This window comes from Thunnus thynnus, chromosome 6, assembly GCF_963924715.1.
Source record: "Thunnus thynnus chromosome 6, fThuThy2.1, whole genome shotgun sequence".
In the NCBI taxonomy this organism is placed as follows: Eukaryota; Metazoa; Chordata; class Actinopteri; order Scombriformes; family Scombridae; genus Thunnus; species Thunnus thynnus.
Window position 1 is genome coordinate 10,220,946 of NC_089522.1, and position 24,551 is coordinate 10,245,496.

At 40.7% G+C, this 24,551-nt stretch overlaps 1 protein-coding gene across 4 annotated transcripts in view; it reads right to left on the reverse strand.

Moving 5' to 3' along the window:
* Window positions 1-9,936: 9,936 nt before the first annotated feature.
* mtcl2 (microtubule crosslinking factor 2) overlaps window positions 9,937-24,551 on the reverse strand; it is a 107,539-nt gene continuing 92,924 nt past the window's right edge. For all 4 annotated transcript variants that reach the window (XM_067591634.1, XM_067591632.1, XM_067591635.1 and 1 more), the window contains 9 exons: window positions 23,376-23,531; window positions 22,971-23,087; window positions 20,527-20,591; window positions 20,267-20,408; window positions 19,395-19,997; window positions 18,962-19,229; window positions 18,634-18,852; window positions 17,616-18,010; window positions 9,937-16,596 (listed from right to left, as the gene is read on the reverse strand). In XM_067591634.1, coding sequence (XP_067447735.1) covers window positions 16,450-16,596; window positions 17,616-18,010; window positions 18,634-18,852; window positions 18,962-19,229; window positions 19,395-19,997; window positions 20,267-20,408; window positions 20,527-20,591; window positions 22,971-23,087; window positions 23,376-23,531 — 2,112 coding nt within the window. In that variant the 3' untranslated portion in view covers window positions 9,937-16,449. The remainder of the gene's footprint in view (window positions 16,597-17,615; window positions 18,011-18,633; window positions 18,853-18,961; window positions 19,230-19,394; window positions 19,998-20,266; window positions 20,409-20,526; window positions 20,592-22,970; window positions 23,088-23,375; window positions 23,532-24,551) is intronic.

The window sequence follows — 24,551 nt, forward strand, 5'->3', positions numbered from 1 at the left end:
AGATTAACATTTTATAGGGTGACTCAGAATATCAAGAAAACATCACCTCTGTCTTAAAAAAGGATTCAATTTTTAAACATTTATTTTGCAAACATCGCTGTAATAAAATACAGGGAATGGGTAACGTTTTAAATATTTATTTCTCAACCACATATGTAGTAAAAACATGGAAATATTAACATTTTGAGAATCAGCTGTTTTGAGCCGTCTCGTCAGGGAAGCAAGAATCAAGATTGGTGAAATAAAGGGAGAATTCATTTGGCCATAAATTTGTAAATGTTAATGACCTCGTTATGGTCAGTTGGGACGTCCCTCTCAGTGGATGACAGCAAAAGATCTGAGAGCGTCTGTTTCTAAGCTGGGTCTTGATCAGCTTCAATTTGGAAAATGAGCACTTGTCTAACGCAGTTGTCACTGGCCATGTAACACTTTGGGAAGATGGTGTCCACGTCATTAAGATAGGGATAGCACAGGAAGAGTGGAATATCTTCAATGCAGTGACAATACTGTCTTCCTCTGTGTCATAGAATTGGCAAACATCCTTGAAAGACTGGGAAGCTCTGGCATTTGTTATGCATTTCCAGTTCCTTGGGGTGGTAAGACAATGACATACAGCACTAGAACTGCACTATCAGGGTATGTTTTCACCCTGACCAAGGAAGTTGTTTTCACTCCTCTCTGTTTGTTTGTATGTTTGCAGGGTTACTTAAAAGGTGCGCTTCCAAATTTCATGACAGGATACATTTTTAAAACTTTTTAACATGCCTAGGCAAAGGTTTAAGTTCCACTGGGCATCCCTCTAATTGCTGATGGCTAATGCAAATGTACTTTTATCTCACTCATCTCCTCCCTTGCTGCCTCTAGCTGCATTTTGCAGATCCCTTTGTATTGTCGTCAATTGTCTGTCTCTTTTTGGCATTCTGTAATCACAGGGTAATCCAATGTTAATCTCCCTCTCTACAAGTGCAAATTAATCTAAGATAAAGGGTTGTAAATGCATTTAGGAATAAAGAATACTCAATTGATTTCTTTTTTAAGGTTTTACCACACCAAAAGGTTAATTTCCAGTTTGTACCAAATATTTAGTATAGTGATAGCTAAGTACATATCTAGCTAGCTAGCTACTATTCATCTAGCATATTGTTTAGCATGTTATACAGCTTTGGATAGGCCTAAACATAAAACCAACTTATCATGTTGTGGGGGCACCTTAGAGGGCACTTTTGCAGTATTTCTTTGCCTTGCCCACCCAGTGATGTGACATCATCACAGCAACTCAAACCTTTCTGAAATATTAACAAAAAAGGATCATGCTTACTCTTATGAGGGATATTTTACTTTAATCAGCTTGCGCCCTCATCTCAACCACCAACCCATTCCCATAGATGGACAGACATGCAGAAGAATATGGTTGGGTCTTAAGTGGTTGCTCTGAGATAAGTTTCCTGTAATACTGACCTAATTTATGTAGTCTTAAGTTTAGACTGCAAACACACACACACACACACACACATGTAGCCACAGCAGTAATAAATCTAAGCTAAAACTCAAGCTAAATAAATCTGTGTTAAAACTAAACAGCTTTTTTGTATGTTTGCTTGAGTTTCATGTTGTTTGCGAGCATAGGGTGTAACAAAAACTCACCGACACTAACACTACTCACCAAGAGTAACTCAATGTATCACTGCTGTTACAAACCTGTCCACACACTAATGAAAAGTGAAAAGGATATTTATTAAACTAAGCATAACAACTCATTATGAAATATGGGAATGTTAGGCATCAGTGGTGTAAAGTGTGTGGATGAGTGAAGTTATGGTTGTAGAAGTAAAGGAAAGTTTCCCTCAAATGCAAGAGAAAAATGATGTCATTCAAAAAAAATAAAGACATTTTAATAACCTCAGTCCGTTACCATAAAAATCCATTTGCCCTCAAGCCACCCATCCTATCCACTCCCACTCAGCAACTTTTGTACCCAGAGGAAGCAAATTAAGAGGAGGAGGAGGAGAGGAGCAGTTTAACAGAACAAATGAACAATCACCATATAAGACAGACCTTTGAGGAAGCAGTGCACGAGACAGAGCATCAGCCATGACATTTCCAGTCCCTTTTATATGAGGAATGTCTAGGTTAAATGGCTGAAGAAATAGACACCACTGCATAACACGCTGATTTGGATTCTGTAGAGAATGTAAGAATGTCAAGAGGTTGCGGTCAGTATAGACTACAAGGGGTTTTATATCCACCGCGGACATAGACCTCAAAGTGTATCAAGGCTGAAATAAGAGGCAAGGCATCTTTCTCCACAATGGAATAATTTAACTGGTAAGAGCTGAATTTCCTGGAAAAGAAACTGATTGGGTGATCAGTACCATCAGTACCAGTCTGAAGAGTACAGCTCCAGCTCCCAAACTGCTGGCATATGCCTGTAACTCGAATAGTTCACCAAGACAGGGAGCTGCCAAGACAGGAGCAGATAATAGACTTTTTACATTTTCAAAAGCACATTGACACTGAGGGGACCAGTCAAACTTGACCTGAACAGGTTAGTAAGAGGTGCAACTACCATGGGGAAATTTCTTTCTAGGAATGGTAATACCCTATCATACTTAGAAAATGCACAGATTCTTTCTTAGTAGTGGGAGGTGGGAACCTGACCCTGACCAACTACCTTCCCCAAATAAGGGACAGTACCCTGGGCAAACTCACATTTATGCAGTGAGGTTGGCCCATGCAAGACGGTCAAACAGAGCTCTGATGTAGTGTGCATGCTCTTCCCCAGTCTCACTATAGATGACAACATCATCTAATTACACCGTGCATTCCTCTAACCCCGCCACTAACTTATTCATCAACCACTGAAGGGTAGCTGAAGCATTTTGCAAACCTTGTAGGAATTAAAGCCTGAGGGTGTTATGAATGCATCAATGTCTTGAGCATGTTTGGGTGGCAGCACCTGCTGGTAACCCTTCAAAAAGGTCAGACTTTCTTACAAATTTCACTGTGCCCACCTGATCCACACAATCCTCCATATGGGAAAGTGAATAAGAGTCTGACTTTGTGATATTATTTACTTTGCCAAAATCTGTGTATTGTCTAAAGGTTTGATCTTGCTTTCTCACTAACACACATGGGGATGCCCAGCTTGAATATGAGGGTTCTGCAGTATTGTGTTCCAACTGACTCCAGCTGAGTGCATTTTTCTTGAGAAACATGGTAAAAAATCTCTGGCAAATTGGTTCAGCGTCTCCCACATCAATGTCATGTTCTGAGATGGGTTGGCGAAGGAGTGTCTGAAAACAAAGAAGGAAATGACAAAATGAGGTTCAACAATTCCTTCTTCTTATCAGGCAAATGACCCAACAACTTATCCAGGTTACTCAATGACAGGAAAATATGGTTTGAGCGTATTCATACGGCATGTGTACCTACGCCTGTATTGTGATGTGAGCCAAATAAACAAGTGAAATGTTAGTATTTTGTCCTCCTTGACAAAATACTATCTGTTTAGTTACTGTCTGGTTACCTGCAGAATGAGAAGTAAAGTGAATCTGATGTTGGATATTATTTGGAAATATTTGACCAAAAATGTCTTCTTCATCCTCAACTTGGAAGTCAGAGACCACACATGAAAAACATGATGAGAAAGTGCCTGCATCATTCAAGGTACAAAAGTGGGATATTCTCTTCAGCAAGTCCTCCTGCTACTTGGTGATGGACTTTAACGGATAAGGACATTTTGGCAAGGTTGCCAAGGCAGCTGATTTAAAGATCCACAAAGAGAGTGATGATCATGCAATGAGACAAGAAGTGTAGATGCTAAATGCCATCAGGACTCTTGATCCAGAAAAGAAAAACCTGAGGCTCATGGACAATTTCAAGATTTTTCTAACCCCGCCTTGGAGAATCTGGACGAGAGCGTTTGGGACCTGATGAAAGAGAGAGAGTGGATGCCATTGACTCTCAATGAAATTTGCCCTATCACACATCAGCTACTTGTGGCATTTCATGCCCTGAAAGATACTGACACCCTTCATACAGACCTAAAACCTGACAACATTATGCTTGCCAACCACAAAAATCAGCCCTTCAGGGTGAAGCTGATCAACTTTGGTTTGGCTCTTCTCGTGTCCAAAGTAAAGGTTGGAATGGCCATGCAAGCTACTGGATACAGCGCTCCAGAGGTGACCTTTGGCCTCCCCATATCTGAAGCCATCGATATGTGGGAACTGGGATGTGTCATTGCATCCCTGTATTTTGGACCAAGCTATTCCCTGGAAAGTGTCAATACCACAGGATGAAAGTTATTTGCCAGCTACTCGGTCAACCAGCAGACCACCTGCTAAGTGCCGGAAAGAACAACAGACAATATTTCAGCAGGCAGCAGGGCTCCATCAATTCAGGATGGAGACTTGACTCACCAAACAAATACAATGAGGCAACAGGTGTGAAGCACCAAATTTCAAGGAGCCATTTGGATACAGCTAGAAATTTGGAAGATGCAGTAAAGAGATTCAAAGAAGGTAGGGATGCTATTGAGGAAATGGTTGCTGCATCTGGACGCTGGAAGGAGAGTCCCTCTCAAGCCCTAAGACACACTTTTTTTTTACAGTGGCTCACCTGGCAGACTACATGGACACCATGGAGTCCAATGATTCTGGTGATTCTCTCATTTACATTGTAGAGGACATGGAGCCCATTACTGACCCAAGTGATGAGTTGTCAGACACCAACAGTTCCATCTATGAAGGTGATGACCCTGCAAGAGGCTGTTAAGACTAGTCAAATCCAGCTCAGGAGATTGGCTTAAGGAGAGAGAGAGCTCCCATTATGCTCTCCAGAGGTGAATGTTTTGACACTGAGAGGGACAGTGGTGAGGATGCAAGCTATGAAGACCCCCATGATATAGGTTAATCAATTCCAAATAAATCAGACACTACTAGTTCTGATGTTGTCGAGTGGGTCATTTATCCATATTATCCCCTATTTATGACTACTCCTAATTTTGTCTGAGTTCCAGCCTGGACTGGCTTCAGGAGAGAATCCCCCACTGCCTGTTTGAGTGAGAGAGGTTCAAATCATGAGAGTCCCAGTGATGGACTTTCAGAAACTGGGGTTTCTGAAGTTGACGATGATGACTGACCATAAGCAGCCTCTGACTTAAATGATGGAGTAGAGACACTGTTAGTCCCACTCATTAAAGTCAGGGGCTACTTCCAATGATAATCCAGGCACTGCTTGTTTGCAAGTTGCCACCAATGAGTTACAGCCACCACTAACTCAAATATCAATGCTGCAGCCATTAGACCTATAAATCTGGAGAGTTATCATTGACCTCGATTTTGACTCTTTTACAATAATTTCACCAGAGGGCTTTAGACATGATTTTAGCACCCCTGTTGGCTCGGCTATATAAAGATCCTTAGATCTATATCTTTAATCTCTGTACCTCCTGGGGCTGATTCTGCGGTTAGTATGATGTCCTGCACTCACAGACTTCAGGTAAATACAGTCATTAGTTTGCCTGAAACTTGACTGTGAGATTTAAATCCATTAATTCTGCCCTCAGCACTTCTGTTGGGAATAAAACTTCTATCTTCAAGCAGTTAGGCTTTAAGGCAGAAGCCTAGAAAAGACATAACAAGTAAAAGTTTCATGTATGTTCACACCATGTTCTTTTGTATTTCCACCTCTGATAATCCCACATCCTGAGCTGGCTGAATGAACAGTGAATCAAATAGCCCTAGAGTCAAATTTACACCTTTGACACTTGCAGTGGGATTTGAGCTCAATTAAATTGCCTGCTAAATAAAATCCATGGAATTAACTGAAGCAGTAAATCGAGGAACAAGTAAATCTGCACTGAAATATTTATGTGCCCTGATTGAGTAGTTTTGTCAGTTTGATGAGTAGACACTAGAAATGCGGTTTGAGAATTGGAAATTGATTTGTTGAAAGAAGATCTTTGATTGGCTGTGGCTCAAGAGGTAGAGTGGGTCGTCCAATAATTGGAAGATCGGTAGTTCGATTCCTGGCTCCTCCAGTCCACATGTTGAAGTGTCCTTGGGCAAGATACTGAACCCCAAATTGCTCCTGATGGCTTTGCCATCAGAGTGTGAATGTGTGTGTGAATGATTAGTTCCCACTGATGTGCAAGTTGGCACCTTGCACGGCAGCCTCTGCCATCAGTGCATGAATGTGTGAATGTGACTTGTAGTGTAAAAGCACTTTGAGTAGTTGGAAGACTAGAAAGGCGCTATATAAGTGCAGTCAATTTACCATTTACCATCTTTAGATCAACCTTCACATGTAAGTACTCAATATACTGAAAGAAAAATCATTTCTCTACATTAATTGATCAAATTGATTTTAAAGCTATACATTGGACAGTTTGCAGTAATTTATTTTCTTTAAAATCTGAAGAAGAAGAAAAACAACAACCAAACAAATGCGCCTCTGATTTTAAATAGTGCATCCTACATTTTGCAGTCGCATTTTGAGCATTTAGACAAACTTCAATATTGAACAATGAAGTAACAAAATAAAACATATTTTCACATTTATCCAATATAATACTCATTTATGTAGGTTAAGGCTTACAGATGAAACATGTATAACATTACAGATCAAAAGAATTAAATCAATTTTCATTAAAAAAGAAAAATCATCTGTTATCTAATCTTAAAACAAACTAACTAACAAATTAACTTTGGGAAACATACTTAAAACGAACCAGTCACCAAAATACTCAAACTACCCAGCACTACCACTCTTTCTCTGATGTGTTAGTCCAGTCAAAACAGGAAGTGGTTCCTTTGTTTTCAAATGTTGCTATGGTGAGGGCACTTCCTATCTGTACTGTTCATCAGGACCGCTGGCATCCACCTTGTTACTCTCATAAGTAGGACATGTTGAGGTCGAAGGAAAGAAGTAGAATAAATCCAAGAGTGAGAAGAGAAACATGAGAGAGAAACAGAAAATGAAAATTTGGCAAATAGTGACACAAATGATGACAACAGATGGAGGTTGTAGGAAAGGAGCGATAGTAAAGAGGGACTGAGAAAGAGAGAGAACAAAACATCAAGTATTTCAAGTGAGGGAGCACAGGAACAGCTTTGATAAAGTGAGATGCTTAAAACTAACGAGAAACTCAGATATTGTTGTAGGAAGGAAGTGGAACCAAAGGGGATTTGAAGTGCGTCCCTCTAAAGTGTCCCATTCCATCTGAAGCACCGTGACTGATTCAGTTCCACATATATAACCCCATGTGAGACTGCAATATAAGACTTTGTTCAACTCTACTTAAGCGCTGTGCCAAAGAAGCATTTACCACAATGGGACCACTGAGCTGGTGCAGTAGTGTTGCCAACACAGAGGCTTCCAGCAAAGAAATGCAGGGTTGTCCCGGAGCAGGAGCAAGCACATAGTCCGACATGTGAGCATCATGCTAGTTAAAGTTATTCCAACCTTGCAATTAACTGGATGGAGAACCAATTTTGTTTTGCTGTTATGTTGTAAAATCTGCCCGAATGGTGTCACAAATCTTTGTACCATGGTTTCTTGTGTGATGAGTCTTAAAACTCATGGTCATATTACTCACACCTTGCTCAAATGATTAGAGGTCTGCTGGAGGATTTTACCCAAAACTGAATCTGAAAAAATGTTGGACTGCAGTGGTGAGAAGCACTATGTCGTTCATTAGCATTTAAATAGTGGTATCTGATATAATGTGTGTCAAACATTGACAAGTCAAGTACAGTAACACAGTGGACAGATTGCCATGAAATTTGGTACAGAAATTTTCGCACCCATTAGGGTGAATTGTAACAACTTTGGTGGCTCTTTTACTTTCCTTAGCTATAGCGTCATCATCAGATTTTCGTTTGTCCAACCTTCCTGCAGATCTAATGACATAATCAGTGTGTGTTTAGTGCTAGTTAGTAAATGTTATAATGCTATGACACTAAAATAAGATGGTGAACATGGTGAACAGTTTACCTGCACCATTTTACATTTTCCTACAACCTCTCAGAGCTGCTAGCGTCTTTGTCTTCTTCATTTCCTGCAGGGAAGTGCTACTCTTCATCCATTCGTCTCTTCTTCCATTCATTTTCTTTTCCCATCTCACCTGCTGCAAAGCCGCAGGCAGGTTGAGAGACCATCTTCCTTCACTTTCCTCTATATTTGTTGTCTAAAGAACAGATACCGCCTGAGGTTTCACACTCTCTGCAGGATTGTTTCACTCAGTTTGAGGATCTTTGTTTGTTCTGTTTTTCTCTTTTCCTTCCTTGGAGCTATTTTTTCTTCTTCTTCAGTATCTTTTTTTCCAGTTCATCTTCACTTTTTCATTTTCTCTGCCCTTTCTCTCAATCAAATTTCACTTCTACTTCTTCTCTACCTTCCTACTCAGATATGCAAAATGCACCAGTGTTGTTGCCACATGGAGCCATATGTGGATTCAAGAGAAACAAAAGGATAAAATGAATACAGCTTCACAGATAACGATAATCAAATACTGAGCAGCTTTGGCTGTTTTACATGAAACAGGGAGTTAACTGCAGCCTCAATACTTTTCCTTTATAATTCTAGCTTTCATATTGTGTGTTTTCCAAATGCTGAGTCTCAACAAAACACCATCTGTCCACTCCACCTAATGGGTTAGCACACTTCTTAAGCTCTCCTGTATTTTCAGAGATAATAAGCACTTTCACAACAGAGGAATGTTAATAGCATTATTGTATTCCCATCTGTTTGACCAGATTCATGTCAGCATTAACATTTCTGGGCAGTTATGGCTGAGAAAGTCAAGATGACTGTAGACAAGACCCAAATTAAATTTCTGAACATTATGGTATGGTTTGTAAAAAAAAGCTATTGGAAATGCAGTCTAGTGTATGGACTAGAACAAGATTTAAAGTTACCATGTGAAAAAACAATGGAAACAAAACAATGTTTGTTTTCCTCGCCAAAAATTAACAAAATTTCCATCCAAAAGTTTCCCTTCCTAGGACATTAGAAACTTTTTGAATGTATTTCCTACTGTACCTCTAAAAACCTACATTGTTTACATCAGCTTGCAGTCTTCTTTGTCTCCTCTGCATTTCCTCTACTGCTAAGGTCCTGTCCTCTAATGTAATTTAATGTAAATTTATGTCAGGTAGCAAAAGTATTAGGTAGGAAAAAATTAAGTTAATATCCACAAAAAGCCAAAACAAAGACAAAGCTGAGACCGACAAAAGAATACAAAAATCCACAGCATTAGATTGACGGCCCCTGTGACCAGTAAAGTGGAGATTGTCCTCACCAAAAAAAAAAAAAAATTAGTTATTTGTTCAAATGTTTAAAATGACCTTCAGTATGTTTGATCAATTTAAGTGTTCAGCTAACATACAGTAGCTCGGATCCAAAAGCTGTAAGTAGCATGATTTTGTTATACTGCTCGGTGGCTGCGGTTCATAACTTTTGTAAAAAAATGGCACTTGCAAGTGTTTTAATTTTATGTTATTCCAATTGGTGGGATTGTAGAGGTGGTTCATGAAAAATCGGTCCCAAAATTCTGACACTGCTGCAATTTTTCATCTCACAGTGGACAAGGACTATGGATACTCAACATTTTCACCAAGTTTCTCTCATGATTGTCAACTTTTATGTGGGACAGCCAAAAAATCGCACCCCAATCTCCTCCCTAAAGGAGATTGGGGTGCGTTATTGGATGTATTAAGTATCCAACACCAGTAACTGTGGTTCACACCCCATCTCCTACCAACAGTCACCAACCACAACATTTCCCAAACCTTACACAAGAAGGTTTAGTTGTCTATACCAAATCTTAGAGGTGGCAGATCAAAAAAAAGCTTTATTTTCTATGTTAAAGAAAGACAGGGGGGGACACGGGGGAAAAGGGAAGGAAAAGAAAGGAGTAGCATGAAGAAACTGTGAAATTCCAACAAATATTTATTTGTGAATTCTATGACAAACAGGAGGCAGTTATAATATCTTGTTTTACAAGCTACATTGGTTGGAAAAACAAAAATCCCCACCCTCTTTAAAAATCCACTTGGATCAAATTTTCCCATCTTACTCCTTAAACCTTTGCAGCTGTTTTCTTTTTCATTAGCTTTAAAATGCACGTATTTACAGAAGAAATGCTCAAGTGTGGTCTATAAAGGGAGAGAGCTACATACTTCCACAGCGACCTGCTTCAGATCAGCTGTTGACATTCAGCTTTTCTCAAATAAATAAAAGGACAGAAAGAGTGCAAACCTCTCCCTTCTTTTCAAGCTGCAATACAAGAGGACACATTTCCTTACCATGTACTCATTTTATTTTGCTTTCATTGCATTCTCCTTTTATTCAAGAATCAAGCGTTTTAAAAAAAGACAAGAGTAGGTTATATAAAGCGAATATACAGGCAGTCTCTAGGTAATAGTTTAGCTAACATTATGAACAGCTAGGAATTCATGTACATATTGCCAGGGTGTAATAATCATATGAATGGCATGAAAACATGTTAATAGTTCAAAAGACTAGACAGATTTATGTTGCTTTCCTAACAGGCTTACAGACACACAGGGAAAAATGAGACTCATGGTTTGTGCCATGCGACCTGTAAGAACTCATCAGCCATTGGCTGGTGATGCTGTGTGACCTGTAAAACTGTTTTGTCATTGGCTGCAATGCCTAGTACTTATAACCTGAGGGGGTGGAGCATATGTGACACCTGGCTGGCAGGTGTAAAGGCTGGAGAGGCTGACCAATGACATCAGAGTCGGAGAACGATTCGAGTCTTATGCTAATGGCGTCATTGCAGGTTTTTACTGTAAATGCAAGAAAAAACCATCCAGGTTGCAGTAAGTATCAGCAGGAGATGTGAGATGTTTTTCCAGCTCTGATATGTCCCAACTTGTGTTTGTCATAAGAAAAATCCAATATGTGTGTTCAAATCAGTTACAGACATGAATACATCATCAGAACAACAGTGACAGTATGAATATGGGACACATTGGATGAGCATAACTCAGTTACCGCTTTATCAACAACCCCAACACGTGCCAGAATCTTCATATTGTATCTTGTAAAATACCTAAACTTTATTTAACAATATCAGCAGAAAGCCAAAGTGCAGGTTGGTTATAAAACAAAACAAAACAAAATTTAACCTTGGTCCAAATTCTTCACCCATTTGGAGATAAATAGAAAAGCAAAACTAATTTGTAATGCATACTGTAGTCCTGTCACCTTCACACTGAGATCCCTTATTGACTTGCAACACATTTGTCCATCACAATGTATGTAATAGAGCAACCACAAGATGAATGTTAACACAGACAGACATCTAATCTTTACTCCAGATGTAATTAATCTGGAATTTAGCGTCACCATACAGTATGTACTTAGCTGTAGCCAAATATTTGCAATAAATAAAAGTTTTACTTAAACCGAGACATCTTTGTAGAGGAAAGGCACTAAAGTGACCTTTACATTGATGAGACAACAGGACTGGTTTACTTGCATCAGATATGTTCAGATGCATAATTACGATACAGATGTATTTGTAGTATGTTCTGTTTTTTTGTGACGTATTTTAAACTGTATCAATCATGTAAAGAGGTAGAACAGAACCTGGTAAAAGCAATCAAGAGTTTTTGTTTCATGTCTGTGAGCAACATCAGGAACTTTTGAAAATACCTACATTAAAATCACAAAATATGTCATGATTTTTGTACTGAAACTGTGAATGATTGACATGACACAATATTTTTAGTAAATGAAGAAATCAATGTCAAATTCTCTACAATAATGTAGAGTTTATCCTGAAAAATCGACAGATTCTGTAATTTTGCAGTGTATTCAAAAATCAGAAATGGTGCCAAATCAAATATTAGTGTATGACAAAGGTTTCTTTGTGATTTCAGACCGTTCATCCTGGTGTGTGGTGGGAGAGACGGTGGAACGACTGAGTCATTATAAGACTGTGGATACAGCAGACAGGACTGCTGCTAGTCTGCAGTCAGCTCTGGCTGTTTCAGTCTGTACTCTTTTTGTATGCTGATATTTGTATTTCTGATTTTTTGGCAGCTGGCAGCCATAATGGATGAAATTAAATGTGTGTCTGTGTTCAGTGAAACCAAATACATCATTAATTGAGTTGTTTTTGATTACTGTGGCATGACTAATGTTTCTGAACTATTCTGAGTGATGATAATAACATGTTGGCTAGCTACAGTAGTCAGCTATCACCTAACATGCAGAATGAACTAGAATTTGTGCACAAACATAAGGAGCTAGCATTTGTGGCTATTATTGGTCTAAAGTGGGGAATGTGTCATTACCTTTCCTGATTCTTTTAACCTCTTGGCTATAAGAAACATGGATGCCTGTAGTGAAGTGTTTAGCTAATTTTACAAAGTTTAAAGTTCATTCTACCAAGTTTATTGTTGGTATACTGAAATGAGAAGATTGGATGTGGTCATTGATGTATATCTGAATTGAGTTTTGATGAAATGAAAGGAACAGTTCACTAAAAATCTTTGTTTTAAAATGTTAGCATATGTAGCTGTGTAATGGCTAACTGAGCTCAAGTAACATTTTGACTGGTACTGTAGCTGTTGGAAATATACCCAGTGTATGTATAAACAGAGAAGGGGTGGATGATGTTTGAAGAAATTTCACTTTGAAACTGTTGAAATCACTTATAACTGCTTTGAATGAAAACTGAATACAGCTGCTGTCCAAATGTTTGATACTTTTCACTGTGTCCTGGTGTCCTTCCTTATCTGTGCATTCATGTTCCTTCACGTTTAGGCGTTTCCCCTTTTCTACTATGTTAAATACATAATTAGTACTTTCATCAAGTTGATTCTCTTGATTCTCCACCAGATGTGGTTTCCTGATGTGTGACGTAACTACAAAGCTTTAAAACATCATGTTTATGTAGAGAGGAACGGATGTGTACTCAACCTTATTAGCTGTGCTTTTTTGGAAACTTGGAGACATATTAATGTCGTCATATGATTTCACTGGAATTTAACCAATCAGATCTCTTGGCTAAAACTACCTGTTGTATAATTATGGTCAAAAATGAGACAGTCGATTCCTGTGGCAATCAGGCCAGTTGTTTTTGAAGCGGTGACTGGTTTCAGACGGTTGGTTTTCTACCAGCAGCGAGGGCTGGAGTGGAGACAGACAGCAGCATTTTAGACTGTGGGTTTTACTTAAAGTATTATTTAAATACATGCGCTGTTACTGCAATGCCCTATTTTAAACTGCTGAGTCATTAAATGGTGCGCAGAGACAGAGACGCTCTCAGACTGCTGCTCAAACACAAAGAGTGGAGGAGACCGATGGATGGATAGATGGGTTGTTAGAAAGCAGCCAGGTTACAGCAGACTTTACCCTAAGTAGCACCATGACAACTAAATATAAGAGTAGAAAGAACCGGCTAATATATCAGAGAAAAACATCCATATAAAATAAACAAAACTAAACAAAAATAATTTACTTTCCAGAAATACAATAACCCTTGGTATAAAAAAAAGTGAATATATAGTACATATACTATTTCCTACTATACCTGTAAACCATTTTGTTCTTCTTCCACTGTGGTACAGTACTTTATTGTAGCTTCAGTACAGCCTGATCTCAATATGTGCATAAAAACAATCTTACCCATTTAAAAAAAAGGCCTGCTGGGTTTGTTTTGTGTGTTTTTATATGGAGTCCAGTTTTGGTGTGAGCTGACTAATAGGCGGTTTGACAGGCACTTTGAATATCAGTTGATTGATTAGGAAGAGAAATGACATGGTAAAGGAATAGGAGAAAGAAAATATGGAATGAAAACCCTTACAAATATATTTCTTTTCAATTTACAGTGTTGTTTTTATGTTTTCAGTTCACTACTAAGACTCTTGACAGCATTGGTGTCAGTCCCCATGTAACATTATTTTTCAGTCTTCAACTTATTTCCCAGAAGTTTCTCTTAGACATCCTCCATTAAGACATTTTATATCATTGACCGCCACTTTAGATCAAAAATGATGGACATTTTTTATTTAGTGAAACAGCTTGACTAATTAAAGTTTTCAAAGTATCGCATTACGTGGATAAAATATTTCATAATTTATCTCTTAAAATATGTGAAATCTTTCAGTGCTTCTACTACTCTGGCTGTAGATGGACAGTCACAGCTCTTAGTTTGTCAATTTTTTGATCCAAGGTTTTGTTATAATGCTACATTTTCAAAATGTGTGTAGGGTTTGTACAGTAGCTACACCGTCAGTGTATAAATACTAAAACACAAAGACAGTTGTGAGTGAGACTACAAGCATTCCTCTTCACTAGACTGAGGAATGCTGCACTGCTACACCAGAATGCAGAGAATTATACAACTGAAAGCACATACAGTACAAACACACGTACACATCTGGGAAAGACTCTCAAACTTATGAAATAAAAGGAATGCATTGACTGAAATCTACTTGGACAAAGACTGGAGCTAATGACGGTTTCTGGTGTATGGTACGGTTTTCTCCAAAGAAAATAGTGTTAGCTTTTTGAGTTGGCTTTGGACACATTGTGGTTTAGCACACTGAGGGTAGAGATAAGTATCAGGTCAATATCATGTTTTGTAAGTTATCATTATCATAATATTTCTAATTTATGTAAACCAGATTCCAAAAGTCCCATGTGACTCGAAACGTAATTGATTTTCTGTACTTTTTCTACAGAGTGAACATAGATGTAATTAATTTTGCATGTTGGTTTGGGCTTCTGTCACATAACCCCAAACAAGCGATTGAGGCGCTTTGAAAAAGTTGTTACAATAAGTGAAAAAAAGTGATTATCTGTGCAGCTTTATCTAATGGCATGTGAAATCTGCAGATCACAAATGGTCCCCAATCAGTGTAAGCAACTGAAATGTTTCAAGACAGTGTGCTGTGGGACTGAACACCACACGTCCTCATCAGATCATCAACCTGGTTTGAGGATGAATTTTGACATCAGTGAAGAAATATCTAAAAAAAAAAAAAGAGTAACAAACAGGCACTTTTTGCCTGCTGTAATATTTTAAAACCAAAACATAAAAAAAAAATCCCAATCAGACTCTGGAGGGTAACAACTTTGAAGTAGTTTTTCTTACGTCTACAAGGTTTAAGACATGGCTACAATGCCACAAAATGTCCCCGTATTTGTAGCTAAAGTCCTGCTGGGAACACAGTGGACTGCTTACAACTACACGAGCCTGGACAGCCTTTTCTTAAGGTTTGCTACTAGACAACAAAGCCAATAGCGAACAATGGTAGGAGGTCCACTCTGAGAAAGTTGACAAGTCCAAGCATCCATCAATGGAGTCCAAGTCTGGTCATGCTGGAATATGTAGTTCAGTAGTCCTTGAGTTCCTCCTTCTGTTATCTGATAGGAGGCGCATCGAACACTAGTTTGCAACTGAAGCAGATGTGTCATCAAGATGTGGAGACACTCGCTGGAATGTTATTGTGCTAATCAATCAAAAGAGCATGACTGCATTTCCCGGCACAGCATGTGTGTATATGACGAGGTTCGGAGATGTCATTTGGAGAAATCGTCTCTGGAGAAATCATTGAAGCTTTCCACCAGATTACGTTTCTGACTTGCTAGCGGGACATAAAAGATCTTTTCAGCTGTGATGGATGTCTCCTCTCTGGTTTCATAGCTCCCAAAGTCACACATGCATTTTCAATGGATATTCAAACTGGGACCGCATCCTTACTTTCTCCTTGCTTGTCTGTAAAGCCAACATAACTGCTGGTCCCACTGCATGGTGGCAAGATGGCGTCATTAAGGTGGATTTTCAAGTCAAAAATTGACCATTTGTAGTACCTGTTATACTGTTTAAATGAGGGGGAGGGGTTTAGTAGGTCCAGTCCTGACATCATGGTTTTACTTGTTAGACTGTCTTGAGTTCGTAGATGTGTTCGTGTGTAGTTAACTGTGTAAGACTATGTGTGTGTGTGTGTGTGTGTGTGTGTGTGTGTGTGTGTGTGTGTATGTGTGTCTATGTTTTCTGTCCTGCTGGTAGTTTTGTGATGGTTGAGTCTGTTGCTTGGTTGGAGTTTCTGTCCTCCTTGTCCTTGGCACCTGAATGGTACAGTCCATGACAGGTGTGATATTGCCCAGGTTCTGTGTGTGTGTGTGTGTGTGTGTGTGTGTGTGTGTGTGTTTCTGTGAATGTGTGTATGTGGCAGTGGGTTTGTGGGGCAGTCTGTGCAGCGTGTTAGCAGTGTGTGTTATGTTTGGCAGTGGGCCTGTGTGGCAGCGTGTAGGTGTGTATGTACATCTGGTGATGTGAGAAAGTGTGTTGCCATGGCAGTGGTATGCAGTGTTTGTGAAGAATCAGTATTGCTTAATGTGTGTGTGTGTGTGTGTGTGTGTGTGTGTGTGTGCGTGCTGCATGTGGCAGTAGAAGTGTCGTCACTCGTTGCAGGTGTCTCCCTTCTCCTCGGTCGCTGCCGGAGACTCTTGTGGGCGGTGTTTGCACTGGCTGAGTGAATGGCGAGTGGCTGCTCTTGATGGTCGGGCGATGCAGGAAGACTGGGCGGCGCAGTCACAGGGTGCATCCTGGGAAAGAGAAAGACATCTTATTTACCCAAACATGCCGGTATGAACGTTTTTAATATCATTCATGAATATTTTTTTTCATATTTTGATGAAGTTCAAGGACTACACCAGGGCAAGTTTGGCTTATAACTTCAAATCATGTGTTTTTCAGATGCAGTGCTTGTATTTCCTACCATTCCAGGCAGCCGTTGGTTTCCATTCATTTGAATATGATGACATTTTTTAGCAGGTGGTTGAAACTTGCTCAAGTCTGGGATACACACTATGATCGTTGGGCCGCTTATGAATAGGATTTGGGCCTGACGTCTGAGAGTCTGGGCCAGTTAATGCTGACAGTTAGCTGATAAAATTATCAAGTTGAAGGATTCAAATTTGTAGTTTTCCAATCCAGTTGTTGCCCATCATTCTTCTTATGATTATTTTAAACAAATATTTGATGTTTATGACTCAAATTGGGACATTGACATTAAGCGTGCCAGCAGGAGAAATAATAATAGAAGCAAATCTAGCTGAAAAAGGTGAGCAAACAGCAGACTAGTGTGATGTGCTGTGAGAGAGCAGCTATTGAAATTTATCAATGATGCGTTTATCTGTGTAAACATTCAATTACTGTTACACATAATGCAATGCAGACTTTAAATCAGTTAAACTGCAATACCAGTCAATGATAATGCACCATTGACAGACATGATGTTCAAAGTGATGGATTACACAACTACAGCAAGACTCAAAAGTAAGAATCTGCTAATTGATTCATATCGCACATAATAAACACATAATAAATGGAAACTAATGCTGCCTGGAGTGGTAGGATGTACATTGAATCTCAAATTGTATAGCATACGTCCAAAAAAACCCAATGAGGACAGTAGAAAAAATACATTCCAATTTATAAAACAATGGTTTGCAATTGTTGAGCTGTGTAAAGTCTGTTATTTTAAGTAATTGGACTAAAACAAGCAAAATCACTGGTATGGTCCTTTAAGTTTAAAACAAAACTGTATTTCTCAAGTCTTCACCTCCGTCCCAGATCCTGCAGCCCCGGCGTTGCCCGTCGTTTCCTTCCCTCCTCCCATGATACTGACCATCTCCTCTCCGGCTGTCTGTCTCATAAACCTCTTATTAACAATCCTGGTCACGTTGTCGTTGCTTCCGCCCAATCCAGCCAAGGCTCCGAGCCCTCCGACCCCAGCCGGCACACATTCTGGCTTTGGCTCATCGACGCTGCTGAACGCCCCCCTCTCTCCAGGCAGGGTGACACCTCCCTGGCTACGGCTGCTGCAGACATTCTTGAAGAACTCTTGGACCAGGCCTCCGTACCGCTGGGAGCCCGACTCGGGTCCACAGACCGCCCCGACGGAGGGTTTTCCTGCGGCAGGAGGGTGCCGTGCTGGACTGGCACCCTGGCTGGCTCCTAATGGTAAACAGGGATCAAGACTTGTATCATAATGATTTCCACAAACTATTGATGACAGAATGACCAAAGAATAATTGATTGGAGTTTGGTGGTTCGGTGATACTTTTATTCAGAACTTTAATATTAAAAATCCTGGAGACCTTCAGTAACTGATGTAAGCTTGAAACAGCAAATATGCCTCTTTCTTTGTTTGGAGTCTTTCATATTAATCAAAAACATCACAGATTTCTAGTGTAACTGTCCAGTAAAAGTTTCATAATTTCAGTAATTATTGTCATTAATCAAGCAAAAATGCAAAACATTTGCTGTTTCCACTTCCTTATAAAGTAAGGATTTGATCTGTTTTATAATATATTGTAAATTGAATGTATTTGGATGAGGGTTTGGCCTGTTGTAATAGATTCAACAATTTCCTGATATTGACATTCCGTCGTATTTACATGTCTCAGTGAGGCAGCACGCACAACCAGGACCTTGAAACTGAAGCAGCTGAATGGAATTCAGCCATCATTCATTTTATTTTTTTACACCTGTGCTTCTTCTTCTTTGACATATCAAAATATCTTCCATGAAAAGGTTTATTTTCAATAAACACTTACTGGTTAAATACAGTATCTTACCTCCGTCACCCCTCCAGAGTGACTCAGTGCTTCCAGAGTGTTCCACCACGCTGAAGAGGCTGGAGAGGCCGTCGGTGAGGCCGTTCAGGACGGGGCTGTCCCTGGTGGTGGTGGAGCGAGCCCAGGCTGAACCTCCACCTCCACTAATGGGTCTCTGCTGGAGGCTCCACAGGCTGCGGTCCCTGGAGGAGGAAGTCCCATCCAATCTGGAGGTGGAACCTACAGGAAGAACAGTTCAATCCTCTCAAAACATATACATTGAAAACTGATGAAGCACATTAATGAAGCCGACTTTAAAGTCACAGAAAATTATTAGAAATCAAAATACCAGAAGACACTCTGCGTTGTAGTTTCGGTGATCCGTATTTTGGTGAACAGCATGGCCTCTCGATGCGGCTGTGAACTTTATCCAGTGATGTTGATATCTGCCGAGTTCGGGCCGACGCTAAAGAAGAGGTGGTGGTTGATGAGGGACGGGGAGACCAGGCTTTGGAGTGTAAACCTGCCCCCCTGCTGCTGGGAAGGTTGTCGGTTTGAAGCCCGATGCTAACGTACTGGGCAGCGGTCTGCGTGGACCTGGTGGACATGCCGACAACCTGGGTGGAAGAAATGGATGTAATGGATGAGAGAAGGATGGAGAATGTTTAGTGTGTTCAGAAAAGGAGAAAATGCAGTTAAGTTCGATTGTAACAGCTAAAGGAGATGATTCTGTGGTTGTTGGACGGTAAAATCATACATTTCATTTTTAAAAATCAACATACTTGACTTCCTGGTTCCTTGCTGGACTTCCTCTCCAGAGAGGAGGAGCGGATGGCCTGGCGGACACAGTTGGTCATCTCCTTCATGTCGTCACTCAAGTTAGCTGAAATCTCTCCGATCTCCAGGCCGTGGAAAGCTGACGAAGATGTCATCCCGTCAACCACACTGCTGGCTGAGCCACTGACGCCGTTGTTGACGACACTGGGGATCGTACTGGTGAAGCAGCCGCTTCTGCTCTCCAGCAGCTCCCTGTGCTGCTTGGACAGTGAACTCAGCCACTGCTCATACGAAGATGAAAAGGAAGATGAGGGTTGTTGTTGCTGAACCTCCAGGGTTTCCACCGCAGCTACGTCTGCGCCTGAGCCACTCAATCCCAGGAAAGATCTCCCGTTCAGGGCCTGCTGAGGCTCTCTGACCTCCTGGTTCCTTCTTCGGTGCTCCATGCGCCGTACGGCGGGAGGGCTGTAGTAGATCCGAATGCCGGTGCGGTCAGGAGCAGTGTAGCTCCTCTGGACAGACTCCAGATCCAGCTCTGACCCTACTAAGCTGCTGCAGGAGCCGCTCGGACCATCCCAGGTTTTACAGGTATCCCCGACTTCTGGGGTCTGAGATTAGAACAAGAGAAACAGTACAGAATGATAATCAGTTCACATTTTATTAGCCTTAAGTCTGAGGAGAACTAAGGGGGGGGGGGGGGGGGGACAGAAACTATGACAATTTAATATATAATTTACATACTAAACTTTTCATTAGTGTAAAGAAATAAATCCAGCTTTTATCTCACTAGACTTTGTAAAAAAAAAAAAAAGAAGATGTCTGACATATCATAAAATACTGCACATTTAAAACCAGCATAAAACCATAACTTATTAACCTCATTAGTCAGGTAGGTCCAGTTCTTCCTGGTGAGGTCACCCAGCTCTGGGCGAATTAAAAGAGGTGGGACTAAAAACTTCTCTTCACGGTTGGCTGTTCCATTGACCTCTGGGCCGTCCAGGTCTGATGTGGATTTGGTCCTTTTCATAAAAAGGGCAACGAGTTGATGAAGAAAGAGAAAGGAAGTCATGCTCTGCTGTCAAGATGAAACATTTACACTAATTTATTAAGACACTTGATAACGTATGTAACTGTTACCTTGGCGACCCTGTTCCATTAGCGACGACCGAGTCTGCAGAGGACTCAGCACCCGATGACTTCGACTGTGAGGACAAAAGAGACGCAAGCTCAGTGGAAAAGAAATGACTGAATCTACTTTATTAGCATTTAAATGACCTGCATCATTCTTGTAGCACTCTTCATTTCTAACATTTCCCCCCCTGCAGTCTGGAAGACATGAACAGAACACACATTCCTTTCTTTGCCATCATCCTCTTCCTCTATAGCTGTTACGACAGGAGGAAGTGGAAACTTTGAGACACGCACGCACGCATACACAGAAATGGTGATGCTGTGTCAGTGTGTTTCACACTCTGAAGCCATTTCCCCTCAGAGGAAAGGGACTTCTACAGATAATGTGCTGAGGTGTGCAGATACACTGATGGACTTTCAATCTCACCTGAAGCTCAGCGTGCTTTCGAGCAGGCTGCCTTGATGTGCACACTGACAGAATGCTAAATATAGTTTACATAAGCTAAATGTATAAACAGGTGTCTAGTTTCAACAGATAATCTGATCTGGAGAGAACTTTGAAAAGATGATGAAACTTTAACTTTTTAATTCTGTGCACAAGAAAGAAATAAAGAAATACTGACTGAACAAATGGAAGCGCAAAGTAAACACATCATTCACATGTAATATCTCACACTCATCAATATACTGTGGGCTGCAATTACAGGATGTAACAACAACAACAAAACTGAATCTTCCACTTCTTCTTGTATTTTTGGTCGATCTCATTAAGTAACGTGGAAAGTAAAAATTCAAACTAAAACCAATTAAACAATCACATATTTAATATATTAAGGCTATGCACCTGTGTCATGCTATGTATGCTATTCTAACTGGAACTACTTAAAACATTAAAATAATTCACATAAATGTATTTATAAGTAATCAGTTTTGCAACTCTAAATAGCTGTAAGTTCAATTAAGACAAAACCTGCTACACAAAAATCAAGCTACCCTTACACTTACTGACCTGATGGGGGCGTTATAGTTAAATATCAGAACTCTGAAGAGTGCAAATGAGTAGATAGTAGATAGCAGATATGATTTGTGGGTGACACAGACAGACACGTAGAGAGTAGAGCATGTTAACGTATGACAAGCTTTAACCTCCTGCCAAGTTTCCAATGCAGGAGTAAGACGGGGTCACATTCAACCGACCGAGAGGAGGAAGGAAGAGGAGGGAATCGTTGGAAAGGAAAGAGGAAAAAAAAAAAAAAAGGAGGACAAAGACGCTCTCAGACTGAAAACCTCAAAGGCAGAAGGTAGAGCAGGCAGAGGAGACGACGGAGGAGCACTGACCTACCGACTGTGTGTCTGGCTCTTTATTTCTGTGTATGTTTGTGGGAAAAAAAACCTCCAACTAATGAGCACTTTAAACACTGATGCAATCCTGCTTCATCCCTCCCTGACATGTTGCAGCAGCTTGGCAGCGACTGCGCTGGTGGATAATCAGCAGGTCTGGCTGACCGTGTTTTCCCGGTGAGCTCAGCTCTACATTAATAAACTTCAGCTCGACCGCAGTAAGGCAATAACACCAGAGAGGGTTCTCCTCACTCACATTATGGCATTAACTGCTGTGTGGTTACTGTCTGAATCAACAAAGTATCCTGAGAGGAAAACACCACTTTAAAGACAGGAGTTTGTAACATGCATTTTTGAGTCTATTTTGAGTTTTGACTACACAGAAATTTCCAGTGATCTAAAACCTCAACAGTAAATATCAGATTTGGTGTCAACTCCTCTAAATCAAAGAGTGAGAGCTTTTTTTTTTTTTTTTTTTTTTTTAGAGCTGCTATTTTACCCCAACACCCATCCATTGTATAAAAGCTTTTGAAAAAGGGATGTGATGCTTTCTCTCAACTGGAAAACGACAGCGTCTTGCTCTTAGGCCGTGTTCGGACCAAAAATACCCCTGCATAAAAAACACATCACACAGCTGTGTCGGGGTGTCGCCACAGGTACGGGTGAGGAGATGAAACATGATCCAGGAAGTCCAGTTTGAATAACAGATTCATGAGTTTGAGAGCCAAAACACTGCACAGCGATTTATAATTCATTTTATCGTCCGTCCCTGATCATGAGGTAAACTCACAAGGAAGTCCCTTCACGCTGCAAAGTAATCTACCAGGAATAGAAAAGGTTGAGCTGACTTTCTTCAGTGGTTTCACTGAAATTAATTAAGAGGCTGAGCTTTTATGGGCAGCGCTACGGCTCTCCGTCTCTGAGTTTTACGAGAGCAGATGTACCAGGAAACACGTCTGATCCAATGACTCGATACTGTCCACGTCCCTCTTATCTCTGACATACACCCTCATCCTCTCAGATTCCATCATCCCAAGATATACCCTCGCTCCTTATCTCTTCTTCATCTTTGACATTTCTCTCTCTCACGCACATGCGGCTCGTCATACCTTCCCCTGCTGTGCGGTGGCCTCTCTCAGTCTCTGCTCCCACTGAGCTCTCTCCTGGCTGAACCTCTCCAGCAGCTCCAGCTTCTCTCTGCCCCAGTTTCTCTCTCCGATCTGAAGCTGATTGGTCCACAGGTGGGGTCACGGTGGAGGAGACAAGAAGAGGAGGAAAACATCAGAGGAAGGGAAGAGGAAACAAGACCGCTGTGTGCACATCACCAGAACATGACAGTTGAACCCCCACAACGATGATGAACGAGTAAACCACAACTCTTGATCTAACACAGTTTTGATGGCTTGAAATCTCAATCTAGCAATTTAAACCAACAATTTTAAGACAAATAACAAGCCAACAAAGTCACTGATGAACTCTACTTCATCCGTAGTTACACTGACACACATATGTACCTGTTTAGTTAGGTCCATCACGGCTGCGTAGGACTCAGCAAGGAGGTGCTGGTGTTCCTCACGCTCCCTCTTGAGCGCCACCTTCAGATCTGGAGGATCCGATGCATCAGTGGAGGACAGGGCTGCCGCCGCCACTTTGCCTGCTTTGGTCTCAAGCTGGAACGAAAGATAAGCGTAAATGTTAAAATTACAACCATCTTTGCCTTCATCCTAAGTGAGGGCTTCTGTAAGTTTGGATCTTTTCCTGCACATTTAAAAATCGACAGAAGGACACAAGTTCAGGCTCCTTTCAAGAGCGTTAAAAAATGGATGTGTTAATGTATGAGCAAGTCAAAACTGATTAGTTCAAATGTTGCTTGAGCGTTGCCCTCTAGTACATGTGGTGTTTCACTTTCCGCAGCAAACAGATGTGTCTTTGAGTTGAAACGATTAAGCGTACACACGCAGAGAAAAAAAAAAAAAACGCATGTCCACAAATAATTACTAGTTGTCATGAATACAACTATGACTCATTTGACCACGTAGAAATCTGTGATGGGAAGTCCCAGGGTCTCCTCATGGATGATCACATGGAACGTCCGCTCTCCACACAGACGAGATCCTTTTGCTTCCTGCTGCTCATTGAGTATTATTCATGTTGTGGTGAGAGTATGATGAGGTATGGACAAAATGAGGTAAAAAAGCTGTTGGCGTCTCTTTTTTTCTACTTCTCTGCTTGATTTTCCTTCTAAATCTGCTGCGCAAGTATTTTTTTCTTCTTCATCCATCTCTTCTGAGTTTTCTCCTGCTATGCTCTAGAAATCTCCCCGTAAACTCTTCCTCTCTTTCATCTTTCTCTCCGTTGTCTTCCTGACCCCTTCAAACTTTAAACATCTTTCCCATCCTCTCTCTCTCCTAATCCTCCTCCCACTTTCCTCTCTGAAAATCTCCCTTACATCTCCCTCTTCACTTATAACCGTTTCCCACCCTCTCACCCCTTCCTTCCTCTGTCTATCTCAACCTCCATTTCCAGCTCTCGCACCCCCCCTTTGTCGCTCTCCATTAATCTGGCCTGCTGTCACAGAGCCTGTAGGTGGGATCGCTTGAAAATTTTATGAGCGGCTCTGCTTTCCCTTTTCCTCTGTCTGAGCCTCGTAGTTCACACAGCCACGACTGGCAGGCCCATCATTTTGACAA